The sequence below is a fragment of the Eleginops maclovinus genome, chromosome 3 (genome assembly GCF_036324505.1).
Source record: "Eleginops maclovinus isolate JMC-PN-2008 ecotype Puerto Natales chromosome 3, JC_Emac_rtc_rv5, whole genome shotgun sequence".
Lineage (NCBI taxonomy): Eukaryota > Metazoa > Chordata > Actinopteri > Perciformes > Eleginopidae > Eleginops > Eleginops maclovinus.
In genome coordinates this window covers 8,765,120-8,789,357 of record NC_086351.1, presented here as the reverse complement: position 1 = coordinate 8,789,357, position 24,238 = coordinate 8,765,120, and the positions used below count along the sequence as shown (strand labels likewise).

At 38.7% G+C, this 24,238-nt stretch overlaps 2 protein-coding genes across 3 annotated transcripts in view; both read left to right on the top strand.

Moving 5' to 3' along the window:
* Positions 1 to 24,238, top strand: part of znf385d (zinc finger protein 385D) — a 61,524-nt gene that overhangs the window by 16,111 nt on the left and 21,175 nt on the right. For both annotated transcript variants that reach the window (XM_063877984.1, XM_063877978.1), the window contains exon 3: positions 13,594 to 13,701. In XM_063877984.1, coding sequence (XP_063734054.1) covers positions 13,594 to 13,701 — 108 coding nt within the window. The remainder of the gene's footprint in view (positions 1 to 13,593; positions 13,702 to 24,238) is intronic.
* LOC134861028 (tetraspanin-8-like) lies at positions 17,937 to 20,430 on the top strand. Its single transcript, XM_063877995.1, has one exon. It carries the CDS (start codon positions 18,712 to 18,714, stop codon positions 19,405 to 19,407), a length of 696 nt encoding a protein of 231 aa, XP_063734065.1. The 5' UTR covers positions 17,937 to 18,711; the 3' UTR covers positions 19,408 to 20,430.

Genomic DNA, 24,238 nt, shown 5'->3' with positions numbered 1-24,238 from the left:
TTGAAGGACAGTGATGTATATTTGTTTCTCTCCTGTGTTTTAGTGCACATAGTCTGCACATCAGAGGCTTGGGTGTAGGAGAGGAATGGAAGACAGAAGCAATCTGTTTTTGCTTATTTGCCATGTGCTTGGGGTTCTTTGAGACGATAACAAAAATATGTCAGCTTTAAATCCCCATCTGGTCATCCTAAAACTGGAAAACTACTCAATTTAAAAATGTAAGAATTCATTTAGCCGTTAAAAGCAGCAGTTTGTTTGATTTTAAGTCTGTGAGAGAATAATGAGCACAACAAATTACTTAGATTTCTGTAAACAACATTAAAAGCAGGGGACTGAGACAACATGCACACAGTTTGAGGTTTATAGGAACTGCCACCTGTAGTTAATTTAAAGATGATCTGAAGGCAAATGGACATTAAAAATAGCCAGAGTTTATTAAGTTTAGGGCCAATTGTGGTTAAACCCCTGCTAAGAGGATGCAATTAAATAGAAGTCACATTAGAAAAACATTACTGTAGTCCACAGTTAAGTACACTTTACTGTCAGATGTCAAAATGTTTTTACCTTTCATACGAAAACACAAAAGGGCAGAGGATTAAAGAAATTATGAGAATTATGTAAATCTGCTCCACGAGTGAAAGTCGTTCCCTTAATTTTGCAGAAAACTTTGCTTCCTTCACATCTAAAGGCTTTATTTCACAAGAAAAACCTGAAACTCAACAATTGGCAAGATCAAAAGTAATATTTACTTGACACTACTGAACATCACTCTTTGATTCAAACTCTGAATAAGGATTGTTCTTGAAAATCCTAATCCTTGAAAAGCTCACTAGCCAAAAGTGATGGGAAATTATTGCCATCGATGACATTGTGATATTATGGCTGGGTTCAATTTGGATGTTTACAGGAAGAGTAGTTCAGCTTCATATTGTTATTTTCTTCTCTCTCACGTTAACGGCCCGTCTCACTGGAGGTCTGACGCTACTTAGACAGAAAATTTGTGGTTTGTTTTTGCCCATTGAGGCTTAACTCATCCGGAGGTTGTTTCTGCCTGAAAGAAATGTTTATATCAGTGAAACTATAACAATGTTCACATTGCCAACACATGAAAACTGTGTGCTATTACCTTTAAAGACAGCTGTGTGACTTTCCCAGAGCTGAGCATATTCTCTGACATCCGTCCCTCAGTTATCTACTTAACTTTGTGTGCGTGTGTCAGGGTTGGCCTCACGTTGTACTGTGTTTTATTGTCAAAACAAAACCAGCTGGAGCGTGAGTGCAAGGAGTTTGCACCTGCAACGCCATTGTTCCCATAATGAAAAGCACACCGGTCCCAGAGGGAGAATTCAACTGTGTCTTTTTGCACGGAGACAGGGTTGACCCAAGGATTTATGAGAGTGACATACTCTCAGGACTAAATCATTGTTTTGATGAGGCGGCCTGGGGCTGACACAGTCATATGAGGTCTGTGGACACACCCTGCTTGTCTTCAGTGATACTTCCCCTCTGTAAAGCTATTTTCACCTATTTTTCTCACGAGTAGCATTTTTTCTTCATGAGCATACATAAATCTGTCCCCTGTGTGCTCAGAGAACTCAAACAAGGGTCAACCATAAATCATTTCTGCTGCAACGTCCTGTTAGGAAGGTAGAAGCCGCTTTGGAGTTGAGGAAACTGGGCTGAAAGTCAGTTTGAATTCCTTGCTTTGCCTTGGGAAATCTATGTTGAGAAAATGTAATAAATGTCCTTGTGTTGCACTTTGAGGAGCACACACAACCAGAAGGGGGGCCCCTCAAGTGGATTTCATATGTGCGAATGCTCTTTAGGCTTTACTCTAGCAGATAGTATGCATAAATATGTAAAACTAAATAAATGAAAATCAGGGAGTGTTGATAAAGAGCATGCTGGCTCAGCAAACTGTTCCTGCATTAGGTATATATTATAATACTAACTTCAATGAAAGCAGGATTAGAAAACATGATGACCCGCAGGTTCTGGAAAGTCGCAGGGAGTCTGTTGCATTGTTCAGATCCAGTGTCTGCAGGTGGCTCATGCATTTTTCTATCCAAGGGCATTGATTTTTGAAAATCCAATAGATGGCCACACTCCTCTGGCTCCTCTCTCATTACCACGGTATCAGCCTTGTTTGATATTCATGGTGGAATATTATGAGAAGATAAATCGTTTAATCTTAGTTTGTATTGAACCCTGTCATGAGTGAGACACTCTCCTCCATCCTGTGGGTGTAGCTGGATCACTTTGATAGAATGATAGATTATAAATTAGCCTGTGAGGGAATTTACCAAAAACACACTCAAACTCCATCCGCTGGAGTTTAACTGCAAGGAAGAGGATTCACGTGCAAAACACACTTTTAATGTCCTGACATTACACTTTTTCAAAACTTAAACTAGTAAAAACACATGTTTAAATCACGTGATCTTTTTTATAAACTAACTTTTATTCATAGACATTATATATTTGTACCCATGTATATCGTTTTTTTACTTTTGTTTCGCTGCAATCTTACATCTTACTGTCCTGGAGATTCCTACAGCGGTAGGTGATGGATACTAAACAAATCATTTTTATAGATGTTCCTTTTACTATTGGCTGCAATGTCATCACTATCAAATCCCCCCAATTACAGATAACACACACGCATCCGTTATAATAGGCTGTTTCTATTGTAGTATAAAAAATGACATGCTCTATGCAGTCCAATGCTGCAGAAAAGATGACGCTTTTCTTTAAACCAAACTGCATTCATTCAGGTTGCTGTGACAAAAAAAAATCTTCTCCTTTGTTCAAAGAACAGCTCTCTTGAACTTGTAAAGTAACATTGTACAACCAAATGCTGGTTTTATGCAGCATTTATTCTGGTTTTATCTGACCCTGGATGTTTTAGGATAGCAGAGCAAAGCTTTGTTTCAGTGGACAGGCAAGACTTATCGGCCAAAAAGAAAAGCCTTTATTTAAATCAAAGTGGTATGAATATTTACTTTAAACCGTGTATGTGGAAGCATTGTAGCCAGTTTTAGCAGCATAACAGCGGTGCTGATTGTAATTCCTTAACGTTGCAGGAGGACCTGGTGCAGAGGGGGCCAGAGGGTTATATTGTTATCTTTTATCTCTGCTGAACAGGGAAAGAGACTGTGAGACTGCCAAATGCCTTGGGGGAGCTCTCCTAGTTCAATATTTCATCCTGATAGGGCCCAGTTGTGTGAGAGGGGTCAGCGGTGAAGAGCAATGGGAAAATCCGGAGGGAACATTCATACCTGGTGAAAAAAACACCACGTGTTTGAGAGAGCACGTGCAAAGAAAGCAGAGGAAGGAGGGACATAAAGGGTCAGGGTTTCAGTAAATTGTGAAAGCAATCGAAAATGAGGAGACAAACAAGAAGTGGTGTCTGGAGAGGGGGAGAGGGTTGAGTGTTCGAGGGTGGAACACATATTCATAGAGATAAAAAAACAACAAGAAATAGCCAGTGAAAGCAGATAAAGACCAATGTTCAACCTTCCTTACAACAGACAATCCATTTGGCCCATGCAGCACCTTTATTTGTGTGTCTGTGTCTCTGCTTCTTTTGGCACTCCTTTTCTCTACTAGGCAACCTGACTTGAAAATAAACAATGAGACTTGTGAAATGTATATAGTTCCTGGCTCCTCATTATTCTGTAATTGGACAGAAACACTACATTTTAACAAAAATGTTCCTACACTACGTGCTTGAATGTAATGCTAAACAAATGTATTTCCAGCTGAGGAGAAAAGGCAGATAAACAAGTTTAATTATTTAGTGGAAACAGACTTTTGCTTCAAAGTTTGAGGAAGATTAAATAGATCTTTGGTAACTCAGTTAGAATCGATGAAATATAGAAGAGGGTTTGAAGACAGAAAGCAGATTTGATGGATTTCATTCAAAGCACAGACACATTTTCCTATCCAGTGAAGCGCTCAACAAAGAAATCTCTTGCGTTTGCCTTCCTGTCTATCACTGTTTCAGTCCTTGTGTGTTTGCCTGTTAGACTCATTACACCCATTACTGCACCTAATTGCACTCTTTAGAATTCGTTTTCCAAATAAATCAAGTATGGAGATGAAAAGGGCAAAAACGTCTGTATACTGCATTTAGATTATTCAGCTAACACTGTTATCTATATTGTTATGAGTTTACTTTTTATTAGTTTGATATTCTTTCTGTACATTTCTTTTAGTTTTCGGGTTTCAGTCATGTATTAGGCATTAGTTATTTAGCGCTGTTTTTTTTTAACCTTTTTAAAGAGCACAGTTCAGAGTTAACACTACATTTTATTGGCTTAATATCTTGTTGGACCCTCCCTGCTCATTTTCCTCACATATCCTAATGTTCTCTGTTTTTGTGCGAACACCTTAAGAGCCTCTTCTCGCTCATTACAAGCCAATGAAATCCCCCCCTCGGATTTGACTTGCTAATTCTTAAAGTCCATCCCGTGTGGCAACAATCCACGACATCGACTGATGATGAACTAACGCACTGGGTCAGGCGGCGGAGGTAATTGGGAGACACATAGGGGGGAGGATTACATTTGACAGGTCATTCATCCCACTTTAGTTAATAGTAAGTGAGGCTGACGGCTGTGAACAGAGCATTTAGACCTCACCAGTGGAGCCCTCATTGGCCGCTCATTCGCTCTTTCTATATGTGTTTTACTAGATATAAATGTATATTTTAAAGACCTTGTAGCTAATGCAGAAAAGATTCTTCAGCACCTCTGGAGCATGGGAAGAGAACACCCAGTATAAACACTCCATTCTTCTGTCATACATATATTTAAATATAGACTACATTGTATATAGTAGATCAAAACACATGGGGTCTGTTGGACAGGTATGTGCTATCCAGCGACTCTATACACTTAAGCTGAATACTATGACATACACTTTTTCAAGAACTCATAAAAAGGTGTTTCAAATTGCCACTGCTGCAAATAAAAGACCTATTATTTGAAATGAAGGTTTTGCAGCTGGCTTTTATATTTGGTTTAGGCTCATGTTTTCTGGTTTTTGTACTACTTCTACTACTTTCTACACATTCTAAGTAGAAGTTCAACATAGTATTACAAAAGTGATTTCTAGGGCATTTTGATAATGTGGGTTATGCTGTACATAAATTACAGTGAGTTACATTTCGTTTCTGAAAGATGACTGTTCTGCCCCTGGCATTGAAGAGCCCATTACAATGACACTGTTTACTGTAAATCAGGTAGGGAATTTTATTTTTGCTTCAGGAAAGCTAAATATTTTTGACAGATTAAATTCAGTCAAAACTATTAGCAAAATGTATAGATGGGAGTCAAATCTAGTTGTTTCTGATCTGGCTGCTTGATCATGTTGCACCATCTGAAGATTCTCAGTGTTCCCTTGAAAACAAATTAACCTAGAATAGTCTCTCTGTTCTTCAAAATGAGACTGTACCCACCTAACCCAAAAATGAAAGCACCTAAAGCTACCTGTTTTCATATCTCCTGATAGGGTCACATGAATACTGAGCATTGTCCCTGTAACCTCTTTTGAGAAGCATTCAGGTGGAAAATCGGGCTATGAAGTGATAGAATTTGACATCTGAGCATGTGGTTTATACTCCTTCTCCTACCTGCCGTCAACATTTGTTTCTTTTAACCACCACGGCTATGTATTACATAAATGTTATCTGTTTTGACACCAACAGTCGGTTTATTCTTCCAGCTTCGTGTTCACACAGACTTTTCTTTGCAAATGAAGAGGAGTACACATGAAGTCATACAGACAGGATTGCATTTATTGCCATGATCATCAGGACTCGTGTGGGAAAATCTAAGTTCGATGACTGAGTGCAGGTTATGCTGCACTTTAATGCTTTTAATATGTATATACATGAGTAAGAAAAACAACTCATTATGAACATTATTAAAATGATTAGACGGGAAATCGACCACATGTTGGGATTAATGAAAAGGAGCCTTGAACAGCCATGATCCACAGGGTATTACTGTGGGATCGCTATGTCACATACTTTTTAATGGAGTTAATGAAGTGAAGTACACGGATACAAGCGCTGCAGACTCAGTTTGACTGATTGATTACAAAAACCCCGCTCTGTTACCATGGTTTCTAAATGATTTGCATAGACATATATGGCAGATTAATTATTAGATCAGCGGGTGTATTTAACAAGAGCTTTTCAAATCATTTGTAAATCACAAAGAAAATCCTGACGTTGGTGCATTCACAAAGGAACGAGACTAAACAGATTTGTTTTAAATAAACATAAAAGCAATATATGTATAAAAAGATTTTCAAGTCCTTTTGTGATAATATATTTCCAAGCGTGAGATGTTTCTTTTTCTATCCAAAACATGAGCTGTATTACCTTCAGTTGTTTGTGGACAGCCTGTTTACACCTCCAAGATATTCTGATGTGTAATTTGTTCGACCAAATAAATTATGCATATACAGTTACATGCATAATGAAAAACTTTGGGTTATACTGTTGATGGGAAACCCCCATTTTGTGTGTTGCTTATTAGATGATTAACCAAATGCAGATTGTTTTGTACTGACAAACAAACCATAACAGCATCAATAATTAATAACTAAGTGATTGTTATTGCCTGGTGTGAAGCAGGTTCTCTTATATGTCGCTTTTTTGGTAGTAAAAAAAAGATTTTGTGAACTACGGAGTACGACTTTCTGTAAAGAGTCATTAACATGCTTTCACAAACACATCACGTAATAGAAAACAGACTTCATACATGATGCAGGTGAATTAACACGTTCATGCTGTAGGGCAGCAATAATGCTCCGTCAAAGAGATTGTAATCTCCCCAGAAATCATTCGGACAGAGGATTTAAACCAAAATGTCACATAATTGATTATTTGAGCCTTTGTTTGTGTATTTTGAAGCCAGCTTGTTTGTTTCACACCAGCTCCTTCTGTCACACACGAGCCGATACCAGGGACGGCTGGCATACAAAAGCCTTGTGCGACCAAAACAGATAGCACTCAGTGTGTGTTTTCGTCCCTTTTTATCAGTCGTCAGCCGGTCTCGACGACCATCTCAGCTCATCACTGTCTTGTCCTGTCACATTATCTGGCAGCGCTGAGTGGGGCAGGGCGTCAGCGGCGGCTGCCGTGCTGAACTTTGAGACGGACAGGCCTTCTGTGGGCTGTCAGATAGTATTCAGCAAATGACCTGCTTATACTCCCTCGGCTGTCGACACGCTGCCGACGTTTCCTCTGACACTTCAGTGCGAATCAAAGACAGACAGAGGAATGAAAGGAGACACCCACAGACAGAGATCAGGGTGAAGGGAAAAATTGATTTACTTACATTGTTACGGTAACTGAATCTTGATGCGTTTTCTCAGAAGGCCAACAAATCAAATTAACAATTTAAAAGTTATACTTTATTTACCATCAAGCTTTAAAATGAGCTTTTGAATTGCTCTTAATGGTCCAACTCCTCTGAAACGTCGTTAAAGAAATAAAAAGCGTATATGAAAGCTTCAAAACAAAGAAAGAGAAAAACATTAAAGGAGGTTTAGAAAAACTCCTACACATTTTAGGAAACTAGACTTACATTTAAAGAACCCATTTAAAAAAAAAATCATGAAGCTATTTCAAGCTACATTATGCAACATTTACTTTAAAATAAATCAGCACACATGGCTGTCTTTGACACTGAGTGATACATCCTTAACCCTCCGTGTTTACTTGAAATAGCTTTTTCGACTGTTAAGGTTGTTTATGCAACTACAAGACCTGTTCAAAAACACCGCAGACATTTTCTTTTTCTTCAATTGCGGATTGGTTGTGTTCGCCATCTGCTCTTTGATCGTCTGCGGCAGCTTTACGGTTACTACAGCCTCGGGCGAGGGGCTGTTTTAAGGCAGACAGCTCATCAGGATGATTGACAAGTCCTAGAGCTGAAAATCAACCAACTGAGTAAAAATTGCATATTAGTGCTTTAGGAAGTAATTTGAAAGATGACACTGAATGCGCTATACGCTGCTGCAGGCTTGAACTGGGCATGTGTGATATGCTTTGGCGTGTGTTTGAGTGTGTGTACTCTGTGTTTGGGCATGCATGATATGTGTGTCGCGGTACATTTGCTTCGGCGACATTTTCAGCCCTGGCAGGCGTGGCCCTGTGGAGTTTGCAGCTCAGTGGATGGTTGATGGGAGCAGGAGCACTGCAGCTGCTCTCTGCAGAAGAGGCCTGAAAATCATGTTTCAGAGCAGAGACAAAATGCTATGTGACAGGGGGATTTCTTTGAACGAAACATGGAAAAGATTCACAGTAGGTGGTGGAATAATGGCGCTGAATTGTGGATGAAATAGCGACACTGCCAATAATAGCACAGTGAAATATGTTCTCACAGATCCACTTTAAACCCAGTGATTAATGACATTGCCACGTACTTAAATCTCTTCTGATCACTGTGCAAGATTGTGCCATTTCTTGTGGCATCGTCACCACAGATCCATTTCACAGCATCTGAGCCGGAGTGAAGGAGAAATAACATGTTTCTAGCCCAGTGCATGTTTCTAGTAAGAGGTCATCCGTTCTCTCGTGGCCCAGATGTTTTTAACTGGCGTTAGTTTTCCAGAGCTTTCCCAGCAGGCTGCAGTGCGTCTGCTTCTCTGCTGTAGTGTTTTCCTCTTTGCCAGCAAGCTTCGCCAACCCCATGTGTCATCCTTTACTCCCATCTCAAAAACTTGGGCGAGATTTACAGTACAAAGGTAGACAGTTGCATAACGTTGTCTTTCTGTCCAATTTAGCAACAAAGTGTGTCAGGGCAAAGGCAGAGGAAAGTCCCCACCCTGATAATGAAATGCAGAGTTTTCTGTGTTTTGTGAAAAGCTGCACATTTCACTGAATATCATTATGTGTATTTCAATAGAGGAAGTGGGTGCTATTGCTTCTACCTCTTTGACATTGCCTACACATTTGGTGCAGCCTGTTTCATAATGCTGTTTCATAGTGTTCACAGCAAGGTTCCTTTCTGACATTAGCTGCTTTTAAATGCTCTCATGTATAATTTAAAAGTGTCATTTTAGGACACATTTTCAGCAAATGTATTCTCCATTAAAAGCTGATAATGTATCAAATGTTTTTCCCCAACTGCTGCATTATCTCTGGACATTCATGAGAGCTACAATTCAGAATTACTGCAAATTGCGCTTCAGCAGTAAGGTAAAAGGACCTGAGATACCATTTTCTCCACCTGCATCATCCAGTAGACCTTACATGCATTCATACTGTCTCTGAAGTTCATTATCCATTATATATGAATGCAAATTTAGAGCAAATTGCCCTAGAGCTGCATAGATTCAGTTTTTTTGGCCACCCACAGGCAGTGGTAAAAGCTTAACACCCAAGATCACCTTTTGAAGCGGATATATTTCATGTGTTGGCAGCCATTATCCCAATTACAGATCAAGTAGCCTATAAGCATCCATTTAAATGTGTGTGTCTAGTAATGTTAAGCCTAATAGCCATTCTAATTGTATCTCTGTTTGAGTCTTAAACAACTCGTAGGTGAAATATCTGTCTTTTTAGCTGCAACATTTCCAACTATCTGTTGCTACTACATCTGTTGATGTTTGGTGCTGAGCAGTATAGTGCATTTGTTTAGAGCTTTTTACCATTTAGCATTAACTAACAGATATAAAGAAATACAGTTTTATTAACATACTATATTTGTCTATAGCTGTAGCTGTTCCTATGAGAGATAGGTCACATTAGGAAAGAGTAATGGTAAAGTAAAGTTTGTAAATAGCACCACCACAAGGAGCTGCAACATGCGACAGAGAACAGAGGAAAATTCAAACAGCTATTGATATCATATAATATAGAAACGTTTGGTAAAGTAAACTTTTATTAAAAATATTCCTTTACTTACAACAACCTGGAAGTCATTTGCTAATGAGCCCTTTAAGAACGAATTGGCTAATAGCATTAGCATGTAGCATCTGTCGTGGTTGGAGCAGTTTGATCATTTTATCTTGAAAAACCCATATAGTTTCCCTGGAGACCAGCATCATTTCAGGGGTACAGAAACACACTCCGTGGATACAATCTTATCAGAAATATAAATGTGCTGCACAGCCGAATCAAAATGCCATTCCTCACAACATCTTGTGTCACAATGGAGTATCACTGAGTTTTGTCTGTGAACTTAAGCTCTGCGAGTGATTCATGTGAGACTCCCTCACTTCGCTGACAGCTCTATTGATGTAATTGTTTGCTGTGAGGGGTACATTTTATTGTAGCATGATTTTGATTACATGTCTAAGCAAGTGTTTTCATTTTGCCAGAAATTATTGATTGAATCCAATCTGTAAAAGTGGAACCATTTATGATTTCACAGTTCCAGCTCACATTATTTGAGACTCGGCATATGAAAGAAAAGGATACAAAATGTACAGTTTTTAATGTACAGTACATTCATCGATTTTGGCTCCACTGCTCGGTCAACGATCATGAGTAAAGAGCATTTATTGCGCCTTTTGGCATTATTTCTGATCTCCAATTCAGAACCACATGAGTATAAAGGCCCCAGTGTACTCCATCAGAACTGCCTGTGAGTTGGTTGAACTTTAGGAAACCCCTCCAAATGACACCTTAGTCCCCTAAGTCATATTTGGCCGGGCTGAATCAGGAAATGTCTATAACTTTCTGAAAAAAGCTTTCTGACATTCACACAAATTTCACACTGCAAATTACGGGCTGATAAGTTTGAACTTCTGTCTCGTTAAACTATCAAAGCAGTGTTAAAACTGGACCACACACATGAGGCTGAGTTATCACATTTATATATATTTGGCAGATGCTTTTGTACAAAACAACATACAAACATGTTGCAATCCAAGTCACGGTAGAGTGAGGAGAAGCCTTCAAGACCAAGAGCCTCAACAGTCAATGCCACGTTTATTGTGACTGAAGTGCCACAAAGTTCATTAAGTTTTTCCCTACTCTCTGCCACAGACAGTTATTCCTTACTCTAGAGCCAGTCCTCCACCTTTCAGTCCCCGTGACTCAAGTCCTCCTGTGTCCAAGTTCTTGGTGGCCCCCTGACCGGCCTGAAGGGATGTTGGACGCAGTCCGTAGAGCAGAACTTCTGTCATGGATTCCCTGTTCCCACTTTTCAGCCACTTTCTTCACTTCTCAAACTTTAACTTTTCCTGGAATTTTCCGTTCCATGTTTTTACGTCACATACCCTTTAGTCAACCTCAGTGAGTTTACCTCCTCTAAAAATCACTTGACCCAGTCCCCTGCCTGCCCAGCTGCTCTCATCCAGCCCGCCACAGTGTGAATACAGAGACCCATTTACAGCCAGTCTTTGCCAAATTGTCAATGTCTCCAAGCTGCTGTAGCGTTCCAGCCATCCCTGTCACCTGCACCTGATTACTCGCCTTCCTGCGTCAGTCTTCAGAAATTGTTTGCCGGATAACCCCGACTGCTCCAGGGTAATGTCGGAGGAAAATCAAAATATCCAGAACACTTTTTCCAGTAAAGACCAGCAACAACAACCTCAAAATTCACCAGAGGTCATTCGGATTCCCTTTGATACATTGTCAAAAAAAACAAAAAACATTTGACTTTAATAAAATAGGATTTACTGTACCCGTACTGCATTGCATTAGACTGCACAGGCAAATCTAATACATGTATAACTGTGTGATTGTTTGATACAAAGAGAGTTCATTGAAAGCATGTTTTTGTATTATAAAAACGTAAAGTAAAAAAAAATGTAAATGATTTTTAGCAATTCAAATATCTAAAAGATGGATGAATAAAAATGTATCAAACTAAAACCAAAAAAGAATAAATAAGACAACCATTATCAGGACTATGTTGTCAACAGCATCGTGCCTACCTTCTGCAGCACAATTGTCAAGGTAGATTAATCCTCCCACACACTGCCGGCACCTCTTCTCCTTCTGCAGCCAAGTGGGGCCTATTGAGACACTTTCTCTGCAAGGCAGATGTGCTTGTTCATTCCCCAAAGCCCTGTCACCACACAGAGGGAGGCAGATACCAACCAGACAAGCAGCATGCAGCAGAGCAGGAGCGTGCCCACTCCTCGTTAGCCAAAAACAGGAAAAAGCATTTTATCTGTTTGCATGTGGATGTTATTTGTGAATTATCTTAGGTAAATGTAAATTACTGTCGAAAATCAGCAAAGCACAACACATTTTGCAATGTCGGTGGTTCTCTCAGGGCACCACAAACGAATGATTAATACATCTGCATTTTGTACCTTAACAAAAAAAAAGGCAAAGATATTATATAGACTTAAAATGCTGGGGGGGAAAGTAAAGCAATGCAGGACTTCAATGGGAGGCTGGGTCTGAGGCATGCAGGTCATAGAAATGATAATGGTATACAGTACATAGAGTAGGTCACATAGTACACTGTGATCAACCTTACCAGGACATATTGCATTGTAACGGTGCCACATTTATCTTATTATGCCACATTGATGGCAGTATGCAAGACACAGGGCAGAGCCATGCATCACATTCATTTATACATAGGAGAAATGAAAGGTTTTACCTGCTCACACAAAAAAACTGATTTCGTAATAGTTGTTTTTTTGCGTGAGGTCCAATAAATGCATCTTGACAACAGGTATTATCAGAGAAGCCGCAGCTTGATATGGCTTGTGCCTCCTCGACATAGAGCTGGTCTGTCTTCCAGATGCCGCTTTATGCGCAGCATCTCTTCACTGAAATCGAAACAATGACTTTATTTTCTTCAGATTGTTGGTCTATTTTTCTATCTACTTTCGAAAAGAACTAGGAAAACTAGCTCTTTCTCTTAAAAAAAATGGCTAGGCATGATACTTCATGGCCGTGCAAACCTTGTCGAACAGGATGTTGAAGCCCTTATTCTCCTTGGATCTACTGTGTCTTTGAACCCTATTTGTATGTGATTTATAGTAAAACAAAAAAAGTATTCCATGGACAAAGATGTCGGCCTTGTGCATGTGGTTTCATTTTACATTTCTTAGATGGATTATTATTGAATTTTAGGCAGAATATTTGTCCTGCATCACTGATTAAAATGTAGGACCATTCCACCAAGTGCAAGAGAACAGCTCTTTATGTGTTTACATTATTTTGGGGAAACAATAATACTATAACATTAAGGCACTAGCCAACTGTGTCCACACAGGCAGAACTTGTTGAATATATCATTGTTTTTAAGTCTTTTCTAGTGAATTGTTGAGAACAAAAAGATGCAAAAAAGCCTGTGGTGTAAAGTAAAGGGCTCACTTGAGGGATTTTGCTTATGGCCATTACATCAAGGTCCCTTAAAGTGAAACTGTGATAGAGAGCATGCCTTTAGTAACCAAATTGTGAATAAATTCTCTATATGTCTTTGTTACTGTCAGAGGCAGAAATCACCTGTTAAAGCTAAAGATGAATTGCCGGCTTTCTGAAAAGTTCCAGGCAGCATCTTCGCTCTTTACAGCCGAGTGATCGATCGAGCGAAGGAGATTTACAGGTCAGTTGACAACAGCTTTAATTAGCCTCTCTCTGTGTCTCCCTCCGTCCTCCAGATGGACCCTGTGCAGAAAGCTGTCCTCCATCACACCCTCGGCCTCCCTCCCACCGCAAAGAGAAGGCACGTCTCCTGCAGCGTTTGCCAGCTAAGGTTCAACTCACAGGTGAGCCACTGCTTCGGCCATAAATATACACAGGATATACCCCAAAACCACATTACAACCTCACCTGCTCTGGAGTCAGTCCTAATGTCCTTCACGTAAATAGAATTCTGTTAGGGCAATTCTATATTTGTAACACAAAAAAAAAAAAGGGAGGGGGGAGTATCGTGTCGTGTCATAATACGAAAACCTTTATTCGTCCCACAGTGGGGAAATGTTATGGCGTCAGAGCAGCAAGGAACAGACAAAGGGCAACAGATAAAAGGCAACTTATATATTAAATAAACCAGTCAGAAACAAAAAAGTAATTGTACACACTGGTAAAAAAATCTGAGTGAACATGTGGAAGTCTTGTGTTTCAGCCATGCCAGTATTGTGGCTATTTGTTTGCCAGTTCCCCTTTTCTTTGCAAACTAAAATACTCCAAAACCTGGAACATGGATTGCCAAGATTATTTTCCGAAGATGTGTGGCTTGCCGAGGATGTATTATCTGCACTATGGTGTATCCCTTACATTTCCTTCTTCACCAACTCAAGATGTTCATTATTTTATGAAATGACTTGCCAAGTGTTGGATGGATTGCCTTGAAAAGTTTGCAAAGACACAGTTCACTCAGGGTGAATCGAAATAACTCTTGTGATTCTCTGACTTTTACTGTAGTGCCATCATCAGTTCATAGATTGTATCTGTTTTTTAATTTTGAATACCTTGAAAATACCATTCCTTTGTTTTGGTGCTAATTCTTGCGATTGGCAGGGTCGTCTAGCACCTGAGCTCCAGCCGTTACTGACCAGTCGTTTAGTTTGTCGTCTGGTGTATTTGGTCCCTCATTGGAAACAATGTCAAGTCTTTGTAAATTTCAGGTCAATTCAGCTGTGCCTGAAGCTTATGTCTGAATGGCTGTCGTCAAGCACTAGAGCCTCTATTTTGCATAGCAATACACAGCTTGTGGAAAACCTTTTTTTGTCGCAGTACAGAAATTCATTTGTGAGAGCAGCAACGAATTACCAAATCATCTATTCCAACATTTCTGGTTACCAAATACAGCTTTCACAACATCAGAGTTGCAATAAAGTATAGTAATATAATAATAATATTATTGCAACATTTGTAAACTTGAAATGCCATCAGTAGCATTCAGCTTTCCTTGGTTTTCTTTTGGCAAATTAATTACACTTGAAAGAGGAGTAGGACACAGAAAAAGGCAACAATGGAAATTATCGGATACAATTTCAAAAAAGTCTGAATTATTCAAACAACATTATCCTATCTGTATAATTTATATTCAATCTATACTTCACTTTTGAACAACATGCTTATAATTATACATATTTTAATAAGCAAAGTAATCAGGACGAGGGATATGAATACAAATACAGAGGTTAATGATCTTCATTTTCAGAAAATAGATGAGTCATTGAAAGATAAATCTCCAGTAAAGAGATGAAATACCGTCGATGTATTCAGCCCCCTGTTCTGATGGTGTTGAGTGAATCAGACAAAAGGTTGATGGAGAATCACATAGTTAGCTGCTATTTTCCCATTCTAGTCTGAGGCTCTCATTTGTTAGATGTGAGAACATTAATCATAGCTGAGTTTGTGTTACAGTGTAAATGTTAAAAAGACACATTACTGATAAATATCAAAGCAGCAGACATTATGAACGTTTTATCAGCTTTGTGGAGTCGGATGGATCATGGAGACACAAAGTGGACGTGCAGACAAGTCTCGTCCATAACACAATCTCCGAACAACAACTAAAACATGACATTGAGCGATATAAGCAATAGGAAATGTTATTATCTTGCCCCTCAGCATGTAAATAAATAATGTCCAAAAATGTTCCATCATATTTCAAGAGCATAGTTTTTGGTTGTCTTTAACAGTATGTCAGGTTTTTTGTAAAAGTACTGTGGTACAAGTAAATTGTAAAAGAAAGGTGAGGAGATGAAAACAGTTTTCTTTCTCCGGATATTTTTCTTTTGCGAATTTCCCCTCTGTGGGACTATGAAATGTATTCTGATTCTGCTTCAAAACATGTCTTCTTTCTATATTGAATGTCTTTTTAAAATTTAGCTCAACGCGTTTGACCTGACTTCTTTTTCTATAGATTATTCCTAAAGTTAGCTACACAACTGTTTGTTCGTGTCCACAACATTCTGGAAACAATTTGACCAAAATCTATATCTGCAATAAGTTATCAACAATAGTTAAACTTACTTGGACCACAAATGGTTGCTTAGGTTCCCACAATGAATTCTCAAAATGTGATAGCATCTAGTCCTCCTAGCTGTAGTCAGGCAGATGTGTGAAAGGACCAATTCCATCGTTTACAAAACAAAAGAACGGTGAAACACATCACTGACGTGCCTGAAGCTACCCATTCATATTGAAACAAAGCACCGTCAGCTTTACGATGATAAAACCACAGAAGTGTTCGAGTCAATAGGAACCGTTTTAAGTCCACAGGGGGTGCTTTTGATGAAAAAGTCTCTAGCATGCCCTAATAGTGTTCAGGGTATCCACCAAAAGCTTTCTCTGGATTCATCCTTATCCACGGTAGCTTCGCTATAGATCACTAGTCTTAATGATTCAATATATTGCATCGTATGAGCAAAACAGATTACAGGAAGTAGATATTTTGGCAGACTCTGAGTTTATCCCAAAGTATTTCCACAGTCATTAGCTCATATGTGCACTCTTCAGTACAATAATGAAATGCATTGCATTAATAGAAGCTTGCTAAATCTAAGCGATGGAATAGCAGATGGGTTTCGATTTCCCTTGCATCTAATTTCCATACCATTTCCAAAGTAATCAAAATATTTGAAAGGAAAATTACTGCTGCTGCTGCATGTTGTTAAATCAGTAGCATCCCTAAATAGCAATGTCATCGCTCTTTCATTAAGGGAGTAATCAATCTATTTCTCACACTGAATGTGTCAGTGATTACAGAGGATACGCTTATTATGTTTTACATGGAGAAATCTATATCGGTATGTATTTACAGTCCATCAGCGGTTCATTTAAACACTTCATTAGAGAGATAGGCTCAGTGTTTACCTGTCAATCATCAGGTGGTGCTGTGTTGAGCTGGGAGCCCTCAAATACCCAGGTGCTGTTGTTTCTTTCTATTTAAACCACAGCCACAGCAGAAGTGAATCTTAATATGCTCCAGTGACAGTTTATCATGAAATAAAGCTGCAGCTTGGATGATGCAGAGCAGGAAGCCTGTGGGGTTCTACTAAATACAGATCCAAGCTGCTCTGTTGGAGATCAGAAAGACTGTTTGTTAGACAATTACATGAGTTAATAAACAGAAAAGCTTTTCTTTTTAGAAAGATCTTAGGTTGTTGCTGCTTTACAAGATGCACGCATGAGTCAAGATCATAAACTGGACTTAAGTCTGTAATTTGTTGACAGCAGGCACTGATATACTCCCTCAGCAGGTTTTTTCAGTTTACATTCTTGCATACTATGCATCATATTTTTAGAAAATGTAACAAGTTTACTTAGCCGACTTATAGTTTACAACATACAAATCCAAAGGAGATTTCTGAGTCTACATTCTCTTTAATAATTACAGTTAGATGTACACAATACATAACAATGTTTTTTTGTATATCGTATATAATGTTTTATAGGTGGACAGGAAGTATTTTAGGAAGTCAAGAACATATCTCTACAGGTGGGACCAGAGTTGACCTTGAATAAGTCTCAGAAAGTTATTACTTTCTCATAGGCTTTTTTTCAACTTAAAGCCCTTTCCAAATGTGAAAGTAAGCCCACTTACATCTGGCTTTCATTTCCAGTGGAAACGGTTTTACCTGTTTTCCATTGCTGCAACAGCTACCAAATATGGAGTTGAAAGACACTGTATTAAAAATATTTGAGAAATGTACACTGCTTTCCTCTGTGTAATACTGAAAGTAATACTAGAAACATGCAATAGAACAGGAATCTATTGCCTATTTTTGCATTTGCGCTTATTTTGGTTGGAAAAGGTATAACAGACTCAACACAAGTTGCTTTTACAGGATGTAATTTGAGTTTATAGTTTTTCATAACACTCATTTTGAAGCCCTGTTACAAGTCCAGACATTATAGGGGGGGGGGGTTACACAATATAATTTATAAGTAATGGCACAATGTGTTCATGGTGTAACAGTAGTGCACACAAAAAGTGACTTGAAGAGTTGTTTTAAGAGCTTTAGGGAGAAGTTCAAACCCTGGCTCCAACCGTGGTGTAATTTGGGTGTGAATGTTGGCTCATTGGTTGTGTGTGATGTGTTCTTGTGGCTTTTCAAGCGTCAGACAGGCGGTAGTTTGAACAAGCACTTGGTGCTAAGATGAGGAGTATAGCAACAGGGCACACAAAAATGGTTGTAAAAAAATGTATCACCAATCCAACAGTGATGAGCATAGTTTATTTGGAGACATTTCCTAAAGCAGAAAACCACAAAGAAAATAAGCGCTGTGTGAGAAGTAAGAGCTCTCTGGGATCTTTGAACTCAAACATGCTGAATGAAACCGGATAACTGCATACAATACTATTGTAAACAATAAACCATTTGTTCTCGTGCTTTGCTCGTATAAAATACTTAACATATGAAAATGATTTGTGTAGAGTTTTGTTTGTTTACTCTCATAACAAATATTTTTTAGTAAGAGCCACATGAAAGGTAATAAATATTTAAAGGGAAATAAGATATATTCTTATCATTATTTGTGACATTTTAATCATTTTCTATACTTCCATGCCATTGAGTAACAACAGTTTCCCTCTGGGGATGTGTGATCTGTGATTGGGTAGCTTGAATAATTGGGAGGACAAGTTTTCTTCACTCCACCGTGTCAGTTTTCTTTGTTCTCTGCTTTCAACAAGGTGAACCCCCACAGACTAAACACGCCCCCATGTTAGAGTCAAAGGTTCCCACCCCTATTTAATCAGCAGCACCCAGCTGCAGGAAGTTTCCCGTTGGCTTCATGGTTGAGTTGAACCTCCTGGTCCAATGGCAGTCAGCAAGCTCGTCAAATACCTTCTCTTCACCTTCAACTTTTTGTTTTTCCTTGGAGGAACTGGTATTCTTAGTTCCTCCACATTTGTCAGGATCAACAAAGCACACTTCCAGATCACAGATGAGCTTCTCCCGGCCATAAACATCTTGATTTTTGTTGGCGCCATGACTATGACATTTGGCTTCCTTGGCTGCTGTGGAGCTATCCGTGAGAGCCGCTGCCTGCTAGCCATTTTCTTCAAGGGCCTGCTGGTAATGTTCCTCATGCTGTTGTCTGTGGGAGTGTTGGGAGCCGTATCGAGAACCGCGTCGGCCCAGGAGATGTTGAAGAAACACATGAAAGATCTGCTTCCGCTCAGCGAACAGCCGGAAGATATTCAAGTTTCATTTCAGACAGTGGAGACGACCGGGTTCTGCTGTGGATTCTTCGTTGGACATCTTGATTGGGGAAACGCCAGAATGGTGCCGGACTCTTGTACCTGCACAGACACCTCCAGAAACTGCACTGCTTTGGAAGAACGTGAGGTCTATGCGACGCCTTGTATGACGTACATAATGACGTGGTTGGACAGAGTATCAGAAACCCTCATGGGCATTGCATTTGGATTTGGAATCTTGATGATTCTGGGCATGATTTTCTCATCAGTCCTGTTCTGTCAGCTGAGCACTGGAAAGAAACGCTTCTTTTAAAAGGTTCATTACAAGCCCTGAAGTTTGCCTGTGTTTTTTTTTAAAGGACAAAGCATCATGTTCGTGTTGAATGCTTCTTTGTTGGGCTCTGCGTCATTGTACATTTTGTTTACTTGTCTTTTAACAGTTTTTTTTGCAACTATGTTGGTTATTAAACATTTTAACCATGAAAAAAAGCTCCGTTTTATTTATTCATGGAAATTGCTAAATTGCTAGTGCGGAGTTTCTTTCTTTTGTGTAGCAGAACTTTCATAAATCCTCAACAGTTAATCAATTTTTGGAAGTACTGCACTCTACTAACTATTTAAAAATGTGAAAACTAGCTCCGCCTTTTACTTTAATGCATCAGAGGAAAGTAGGTTAACACTTACGAGAAATTTGTCGTAGTTTACACATTTTTCTTGACAAATGATTTTATATCACAATACAGCAATCTTTGTTTTCTGCCGATCCATGTAAATGTCTTACATTTTGCTGATAATACTTTTACTTAAGTATGATTTTTAACGGGGGACTTTTTTCAAGATGGTAGTTAAATGTATGTGTGCTGTGTAAAACTGGTGATGAGATTCACCTGCTAACTTTTCTGACCTCAGAGGGAATTAATGTGGCTCTGGGCTTTGATAAACATCTTCAGTCTCTCATAAAGAAAACTGTCCTTTCATCCTTAAAAAACAGTACAATACTGGCTACACACCCTGGCATACACTCACGGAAAGTAGGTCATAAAGATTTATGCCTAGCTAATATGGTGCATAAACTCAGTACCACAAACGTGGGAGAAGACTCCAACTCCATAAATTAAACCTGGAAAAATCCACACTAAGTTAAATACTCTGAGTAAACTATTCCACAAATAAAAATGATTTAAGCTGGTTAACCCTCCATTACATCAATTCTGGACTTTGGAGATACATTTATGAACATTTGTTGGAGAGCAGGAGGCAATGAATGTGAGCAATTGAGAAAACACACAGCTGTAACATTTGTTAACTTTCCCTCCAGGTTGAGCTCTGTTCAGAATCACCCTGACCACCTGAATGATCTGCTGTTTATGGAAGAAAATGCTCATAGTTTTTTACAAATCACATTGAGTTAAATGAATATGGAAACCAGAACAACAGGTTTGGGAAATCCAGCTTTGCTGAATACCTAAAATGTTCCCTCTTTGTTCAGCAAAACAACGTTCAGTTTGATATTGTTTTTCAAATGTCAAACATGTGTTTTTTCAGGAAGTTGTTTTTCCTGAGTGACTTGCAAAGCTTTCATTCATCATAACTTAACATTTCAAGTTGGTATTGTTTTCTTCCATGACCCTGCCTCTGTTATTTAGACTAGTATTTAAAGTACCTTCAATTACATGTGTTTAAATTGGGATTGAGAACACCATTTCCAAGGATATCTGATATAACACGCAATTGTAAATAAAGGCACTGATGCAGATTATGAAGCTTTAAACTATCCTGTTGCATTGATCAGATAAGGACAGAGCCACTGATACACTAACTAGTGTGCAGATTACCTCCTCAGTGTTAACATCACCTCATCTATCTTATAAATTTGAATTTAAGTTGATGATTTCTGGAAAAGAATATTGACATTTAAAGTAAGTAACATGTTATATACATTGACTGTAGTATACAGCCGCGGAAACAATTAAGAGACCACTTCAGCATTATCACTTTCTCTTGTTTTATTTATATAAGTACGTCTTTTGAGTTTTTTATTTATTGTATTCTATAAACTACTGGCAATTTCTCTCTGTGTTGGAATTCAACAGACACTGGAATGGCTGCCATACATGTAGAGGTAAAGATTTAAGAATAAATTGGAGTGGTCTGTTAATTTTTTCCGCGGCTGTATTTAACAAGAAGGTTGTGTTTCCTAAAGTAAAAAGAAGTAAACTAAATGATACATCTGCATTCATTGTTTTCCCCTGTTTCCCTAAATGGCTGTAAAGGGAACACTGACATATTACCACTTTTTGGAAGTATTAATTGGTTGACAAACTGTTGCCTTCAAGTCCAGCAGACACAGACCAACAGTCGCATTCATTCAAAGACCTGCTCCGTATGTCTAATAGTTTAATCATTTATTTATTTTTTCCATGTCTGGCTTTGATGCAGCAAATACTCCACTATTTAGAGCTTTCTTGTTAAAAACAGGAACAGGCAAAGCTGATGAGTGTAGTGAGAATAAACCCAAACAATAAAGTTAAGGATCATTAAACCAAACCGGTCTTTAGGGCTTAGGGGAAATTAAGCATTTGTGGTCATTTTCTGTGGATTTCTAGCCCCAAGCAGCACCTCTCACATCACACATAGTTATTTATTCCATTGTTAACACGGAAATAATGATCGGCTTAAGATTGGCGGAACAAGGCATACTTCTCTTTGAGTACAGATTAAAAACCAAGTCCAAAAGATAAACAGACACATTATCCAAGTGTGAAATTGTTTAAGTGGTTTACACAATATATTGTGTTCAGAGTAGTGATTACCACCATTGTTCTAATGTCATTAAAACATCATTTCAATCATTCAATTTTTTCAGGACTAAATAAGTACAATGAAAGCTATAGTTCTGATAGGTAAGAATTAACAGTTTCAATATCAATAAAGCCTGAGCACACAGAAGCACACTACAAGCACAAATGCAGAAATCTCATGTAAACTTACCAAAACTATTAAATCTTTGGCAAACTTTTTTTGTGTTCAGGTCTTAGAAAGAGGCCAGTTCAGCAGAAATGTTTTCAGGGCTTTTAATGCAACAACTGAGTTAAATTGACACTTCAACTGACACTGCAGTGCCAAAACCAGGTCTCATGACTGTTGATGGATACATGGAGATTTAAATGGTGACCTTTTGGTTTCCAGACAGCCCCTCTAAATCTTAAAACCCTCCGACTATGATTTAGGTTGATGTCTTTTCCCGCCTCACACAGCTCACCTGCAGGGAAAACAAATGATTTCCTTCACAGTTTTAATCATGGATGTGTCAGCCTTGGAATTCAGGCAATTATTTCGCTTCATTGCTCTAATGAAAGATGAATTTATGGCGCGTTCGCATTAAACACCCATTCATATCACCTGAGTCTCATGACAAAAATATAAGTTATGTCTTCAGTACCTGGAGAGTGATGAATGTGGGTCAAAATAAATAGTTTCATGCTAGAGCAAGATGTGGACTCAGTGTGAAAAAGTGACGCCTTTTCCTGAAATGTTTTCATTGGAATGAAGGGGAAATGTTCAAGCAATTCCAACATCCTTTGCCAACAAAATAGTTGAACTAAATGCATTCTCCCCACATAATTAAACCTCTTTACTTGTCTTGTTAGATAACCTGTCACGGAGGATGAAACCTTCTTTATTTGTCACATACATGCACACAGCAGAGCACACACAGTGAAATTGGTCCTCTGCATTTAACCCATCCTAGTACTCGGAGCAGTGGGCAGCTATTGTGCAGTGCCCGGGGAGCAATAGAGAGGGGGGATTGGAGGTGTCCGGTGCCTTGCTCAAGGGCACCACAGCAGGGCCTAGGAGGTGAACTGGGACCTCTCCAAGTAGCAGTCCACTTTCCATATTTCAACTCTGTTCGGGGACTTGAACCGGCGACTTGTACTTCAATATGTCCTTTTTATACTTCCACGCCATTATATTTGAGAGGGAAATATACCGCACCTATATTTGACATAGTTGCTGGGTTGTTTTACATTAACAACACATGGTATGCTTGAGAGCAGTACCCACTACCCAGTATTAGTACAAAGTATACACATTATACACTGATTGTGGCCCCACATTGAGGAACTGCAACATTAAACCATTGGCAGTAAATGATAAAAATATGTCATTTAAAATAATGTTTTATAATGATACTGGACTTTAAGCATAATGTGTGTACTTTTAATATTTGAAATACATTGGCTGATACTATTTCTGTGCTATTGCTTTGATAGCATTTTGGATTTATGAGTTTAACTTGTATTTTCTGATTGGGGATTGTTTGGCACACATGGGCTAGTTCCCTGCTGGGTGTAGTCACATTGGGGATTGTGTTCACCTGTTAAGTAAAGAGTACTCCATCCCCCACTGTCTAAAAATAACTGGTTGCTAAAGAGGAACAAAAGGAAAGGAAAGGAATCTTTTTTTGGGTTGAATTGTAATGCAAAGAGGACCACATGCAATGTGCTCTCTCAGCCTTTCGTGAATGTCCCCACATAAATAAAAAGTCTTCCAAATGTCTTCTAGGGATGCGTGGTTGGCTTACTTGTTTATTCCAAAGGCAATTGCATTTTTTCCTGATACCTTCATTCGTGCCACAGGCAAAGTATGCACGGGCATGTGCAAAGGTAAACAAGGACAGTTCAAAGTCTCTGCATATGTCCCACTTCTGTGTGCCTGGGTTAGTATTTCCTGAAGGTGAAACTTAGCGGCGCTACGTGATCAGACTTTAAAACAAACAGCCGCTTCATAAATGATACATCGAGGGTCACATAAATATCTGAATCACTTGTTTCTTCATTTTTATAAATGAAGAAATAGGCTTCATAATCACATTGTCACTGTATTGAAGTATCTCTATAATTCAGTAACAATGGCCCGACAAATCTGAAATATTAATAACCACTCAGGGGCTAATACATTTGATTGACTTATTTTTTATGGACATCAAGGCATTCTTAATCAGATCATTTGTATGGAACAATTAATTATTTGAAAATGCTAATTTAACTATATGAAATCCTTTTGGGTAAAATGAAAAATACAAATTCCCAAAACAAAGCACTTACATTTCTAACCAATTACCTGGATTTACGGATTTATGA

Excerpts from the sequence above, each read along its gene's own strand:
- LOC134861028 (XM_063877995.1), top strand. The coding sequence starts at position 18,712 with ATGGCAGTCAGCAAGCTCGTCAAATACCTTCTCTTCACCTTCAACTTT.